Here is a 5,227-nt window from a genome sequence, read left to right on the forward strand (position 1 = left end):
CACGTAAAAAATAATATTTTCTCATCAAATTTGTGTAATTCTTTGTAGACAACAAGTAAAAAAAATATGCACATGCAAGTTAGGCTGTCTAGAATGCTTCTTAGACCTTATATATGGTCTTTCAACAATTCCTGGTTCACTCACTAAAAAAAAACAAATAAAAAAAAAAAATTCACGTAGTATAACATCTAAATTCTACCATGCTCACTTCACGTCCATCACTCCATTCCCAAACCTATAAATACACATGCAATCACTTAATTAACATAACCAAAACTCAACCACCCAACTGAAAAAACAAACATTACGTAGCTACAATAATGTCAAACCAATTACGTAGACGTTCTTACACAATCTGCATGTTGCTGTTCTTGATCGCCACCGGAACCTTAAGGTTTCACCGTTTTGCCGAGGGAATACAACGTAGGATCCACGTGTCTGACAACCTTAACGACGTCGTAGACAGCGATGAGGACGAAGAAGAAGGGAAACAATGGGGCAGGAAGGAAAACGCCAACTCAGAATCGGATATCCAATCTGAAATGATGAAGCGGGTTTTAGGACCCGTTTTCGGATTCGTTAAGCTCCGACTTGGTACTCGTCGCACTCCGGTATATATCCCTTTTTACCTTTTAATGCTTTCTTAAGTCAATTGATACTCCCGCCGTTTCATTTAATGTGAAACTTTTCGCTTTTCGTGAGTCGAACAAATAAAATCTTTGATCATTTATCCGTATGCCCTTTAAATATTTTAGATTGTTAATTATTATGACTTATATTACTTTTTATTTAGTTTCTAAATATATACAGTACATTATTTTTCAAAACACTTAAAGATTGTTGGACCGAATTACAGTCAAAATAAAGAAGTTTGACTCTTGAAATCCGAACTGTGCGACCGAGGGAATAGTTTAATTACTACTTACTGATTTGCTGAATCTTTATTAATTAGTATCGGAATAGGGAATAGTAATCAGCTTGTAAGTTAAATTTCTTTGCTAAAATTGAACACAAGAAAATTAATTTATGGTAGATCTGAGACATTTCTTTTCTGTTTAGACTTTTTTTTTTTTTTTTTTTTGGAAAACAAAGTCTCTGTTAAAAACCTACAATATCTCGAGATCAATGAGACTTAATTAGCTAGAATCAGGACACACGGGAAGCAAATGATCCTTATAGGCAGATTGTTGTTATTATCACATACTTAAGGCTTAGTTGTTTTACACCTGCATTGTCTCTGGTAAAACCAATGCCTAGACTCTTTTTAGTATGGTTTGAGACTTGTATGGTAGTGTAAAGATAAATGTGAATCGTTAATTTTAGATTCTAGAGTGCCTTTAGATTACATTGAGAAACAAATTATTTCGTATTGGAATGAAAGAGGTCATAATATACGAGCCGTGAAAGCAGCCATTAATGCTTGCATTAGGGTAGACTGTCTACATCACACTCCTTGGGCTTCCCCGGACCCTGCTAACGTGGGACGATGCTTTATGCACCAGGTTGCCATTTTATGAAAGAGGTCATATTATAGTGGAAATGGATATTGAGGATTCATATCCAGTTTCAAAAAGTTTGGGATTGAGCGATAGTGATTGATTGATTATTTGATGTTTAGGAGATAAAGCGAAGGACCCGATAAGGATCAAAACTTGCACCTAGAAGGTGGAAGCTTTACAACTGAGCTACCACTCAAACTACAAAAAATTGTCTTACTAACTGTAAAAGATTACTCAAACTTTTTAGTTATAAGTATCAATGTTAGTTATCTTGTTGGCGATTGTTGTTGGATGCAAGGTCATAGAACCTTTTCAGTTTAGATAATAATGATTTTCAGGAAATGGTTACTGTCATTGCCAAGCGGTGGGCCAATCTAGCAAGAACTGAAGCAATTGAGACAAAGTTCATAGGTGTTGATTGGACCACGATAATGTTCACCATGGAAAAAGGTCAAGATACAACAGAGGTTTGTTTTACTTTCCCAAATCAGATGTCTTCTTTTGCAACTGCTGAAATTGCTTATGGATGCTTCCTGCAAAAAACTTGTACAAAAGGCTGAAACTATTAGGGAGTTTGGTAAAAAGTTGGTCTGTTTTTCAATATTGCCCACTTCTGAATATGATGGAAGAGAATCACTCTTAATACACAGCACATATGAAGAACGGATTGACTTAAAGTAAAATCTCAAGTTTCCCTTTCCAAAATTGGGCTTTACAATTTTCATAGCTTTCTCAATCACTTGAAGTTTTCGAGTATCTGAAAAGAGTAAAATCAAAAGTAAAGTTTCAGAGAAACACAAATATAACACTTTCCTTTTGTTACACCTGCTTCACGTCAACCCTGAACTCTGTAAATATTAGCTCTTTCTCCTAGAAGCTCAATGAGTAAGCCCACAAAGGTGGTGTAGCAGGGGAAGTTAGAGTATTAAATTACTCCATTTTAGAGATTATGTCAAGAAACTTGAGGTTCATCCTGCATTTTATGTCAATTTCATTGGATGCTGCCAACAAAACCATGTTTTTTTTTTAAGAGGAGGTACTCTCAAATGCAAAATGCAACATGTGGCTTTCTTATGATAACTTCCAAATCTGCTACGGAGTTTCAGTCCTACAATTTTTTGGTGTTGTTATTAACTTATTATGATCAACCAAGAAAGCAGAATGAATTACAGGAAGCATTTTTCTCATTGTTTTGATGGTAACCTTAATGTAATATTGCTAATTATTGTTGGACGATCACCAGTAATGCTGTATTACGACTTGTTTGTCATGGTTTCCTTCTTTTTCTATAATCTTTGACTCGACTCTCAACTTTTGCTTAATGTGGCACATGCAAATTCTTTTTTTTTCTTCTTTTTATAGTATTTGATCAGTTTGTTTCTAAATTTACCCCTCCAGATGCTTCTTGCATTTTATGTTTGGAGCCGGTTTAACTCTCTCCTATGATTGAGGATGTCTTCAGTTGTGTTTGATACCCCACAAGATTCTGAATGCTAGAGAGTTTTGAGATTTTTTAAGTTAATTTTGCAGTTGAAAAAGTTTTTGCTGGAACAAGAAGAAGCATATGAGATTAAAATAGGGGACCAACTATTTCGAAGACCAGGCGACCCTCCTTTTGAAGAAGTATTCCAGATTGAGGAAGAGAAGAGCAGGCACTCTGAGTTGTAATGGCTAGAAACAAACCCGTCTCTTTCTCCTCTATTTCGTTTCTAGATTTCCAGGAACTTGTACATTGGTTCATTCCTCCACGCTGCTCATTTAACTATTGATCCTCCAACATCTATTACGAGACATGTTGCTGGACATGGCTGACATCTTACCTCACTCTTTTTTCTCCTGAGTTTTTCTGGTTACCATCTAACATCTTGTGATTTTTTTGTAACCAAGGGCTTATCAAATTATATCTCTGTTTGACAAATAACTTAGACATGTAGATTCAATAAATTAGTTGTAGTAGGATTGCTGAGTGCTGACATTCAACATTGAACATCTTATGCCAAGAAATATCGATCGGAGGTTCAGAAGCTTATAATGGGACTCATGATCACGAATTTTTTATGTTCCAAGTCTCTCTTTTTAGTAATGGAGTAATTGTAAAAGTTACACTTGCTTTTCAGGTTTGCACCGAATCCCTCGTTGACTCGTCACCGTTGCATACCTGCATGCATTAAGCATCAATGACTAAAGGGTTGTTATATCTACATATGAAATTTATCCCACTATGGCCTGTTATTTAGATGCAGAATGAAATTTCCAAACCAACTCACAAATTAAAATGTTCAGTTCAGGCATTAGGATGGCATGGAATGTGCAAGGTGCTGGATACACAATTTAGAAGTACTTATATACCGGTAATCAAGGATATCCCAAGATGCTGAATACAATTTTAAGTACAATTATTGATACTAAAAGATATTGAATAAAGGAATTGGGACAAAAGATGAAAAAAATGGAAGTTCACAGAAAGAGAATGCAGTATTATTTGGTACTTCTAGCCATCAGGATGCAGTGTCGAATAGGCAGGGCGGCTCAAGGGGAGGCCAATAAAGCCTTTGCTTTAGGCCTTCAAAATTTTGAGGCCCCAATTTTTTTTTTTTATAGTCTATTTTATTTTTGCTTAGATAATATTGAAGTTTGTGTTATTGTTACATCCCGCATTTCCATACGTCAAGTACGTCGTAAGTCAATTGATGTAAGCTCGGAAATGAGATCATCCTTGAGATTATACAAAGTAGGTTAATCATGTTACCTTGGAGGTTACAAAGGTTTAAGATCATGATCAACAAGTATCAAGAGGGTTAGAAGTTAAATGAGTCGAAGAAAATAAGTTTCGTTGAAAGTCGGCAAGTTGGGAATGTTATAACCTGTACTTTTGGGGTAAGACTAGGTGTTCTTAACATGCTAAGAAAGGGCATTTTATGAGGTGTTTTAGTCATATGTTAATCGTGTGTTAAGTTTTGAAGTCAAGTGAGTTGTAAAACAAAAGTCGTCACAAGTTCTGTTAATAAGTTACCTGAAATTTGGGTCAGATGCCAATGAGCTTTTCTCCCAATCTACTTGGAGTTACGAGGTGGTCTACCCACCAAATTGAAGATCTACGAGTCTAGTTTCCAACTGATCAAACTGTTTGTCAATAAGACGTCAGAGTAGAGGGATATTCACGTTTTCGCGAGACTGCGCAGGCAGACCCTTTGAGACCCACTTGAGGCGGTGGCCGAACCTTTTAAAAGAATTTAAGCCTTCCAGGTCCTATACTTTGTCATTTCTCATCCATATCAGTTCCCAAACACCCCCAAAGGCTCTCTAAGAGATCCCCAACCATCAGAGATTGAAATCTAAAGAAAACAATGCAAATCAAACTCTGGGAATCCCATGGTGCTAGTGAGTTTCTTGTTCTTCTTGTGGTTACTGATTTTGGAGGGGTTCCATTTCGTGTGGGGAGTTTTGAAAACCTATGAGATAAAGGTCGAAAATCGTAGTTTTGTTGTCGTTGTTTGTTGAACTGTTTTGAAGATTCCCTTATGGTATTTTGTGGTTTGAAATGCATGGAATAAACTGAGTATGTTGTGGTTTCTGTTGTTAAAAAGTTCTGGAAATAAGAAAGGGTTTAAAGCTATAGTTTTTTAATCGTAAATCGAGCTTGTCGCTCGTTGCGTTGTTGCTTGAGTTGGAGGTTGGTTCAAGGTGAAGTACGCCCAAGATAGGGGTTGTTCGTGTGATGTAAGGTA

At 36.3% G+C, this 5,227-nt stretch overlaps 1 protein-coding gene across 2 annotated transcripts; it reads left to right on the forward strand.

Moving 5' to 3' along the window:
- Positions 1 to 73: 73 nt before the first annotated feature.
- Positions 74 to 4,020, forward strand: LOC132062606 (uncharacterized). 2 transcript variants are annotated; one of them, XM_059455142.1, is made up of 3 exons: positions 74 to 611; positions 1,838 to 1,966; positions 3,617 to 4,020. In XM_059455142.1, exons 1-3 carry the CDS (start codon positions 321 to 323, stop codon positions 3,668 to 3,670), a joined length of 474 nt encoding a protein of 157 aa, XP_059311125.1. In that variant the 5' UTR covers positions 74 to 320; the 3' UTR covers positions 3,671 to 4,020. The 2 variants fall into 2 exon arrangements, with proteins under 2 accessions (XP_059311125.1, XP_059311124.1); XM_059455141.1 differs by lacking the exon at positions 3,617 to 4,020 and adding an exon at positions 3,030 to 3,557 and having other exon boundaries at positions 81 to 611.
- The last annotated feature ends 1,207 nt before the right edge of the window (positions 4,021 to 5,227 follow it).

The sequence above is a fragment of the Lycium ferocissimum genome, chromosome 7 (genome assembly GCF_029784015.1).
Source record: "Lycium ferocissimum isolate CSIRO_LF1 chromosome 7, AGI_CSIRO_Lferr_CH_V1, whole genome shotgun sequence".
Classification (NCBI taxonomy): domain Eukaryota; kingdom Viridiplantae; phylum Streptophyta; class Magnoliopsida; order Solanales; family Solanaceae; genus Lycium; species Lycium ferocissimum.

Coding starts and splice junctions, on each gene's coding strand:
- LOC132062606 (XM_059455141.1), top strand. CDS start 321: ATGTCAAACCAATTACGTAGACGTTCTTACACAATCTGCATGTTGCTG. Junction 612..1,837: donor TTGGTACTCGTCGCACTCCG/GTATATATCCCT, acceptor AATGATTTTCAG/GAAATGGTTACTGTCATTGC. Junction 1,967..3,029: donor AAGGTCAAGATACAACAGAG/GTTTGTTTTACT, acceptor TTAATTTTGCAG/TTGAAAAAGTTTTTGCTGGA.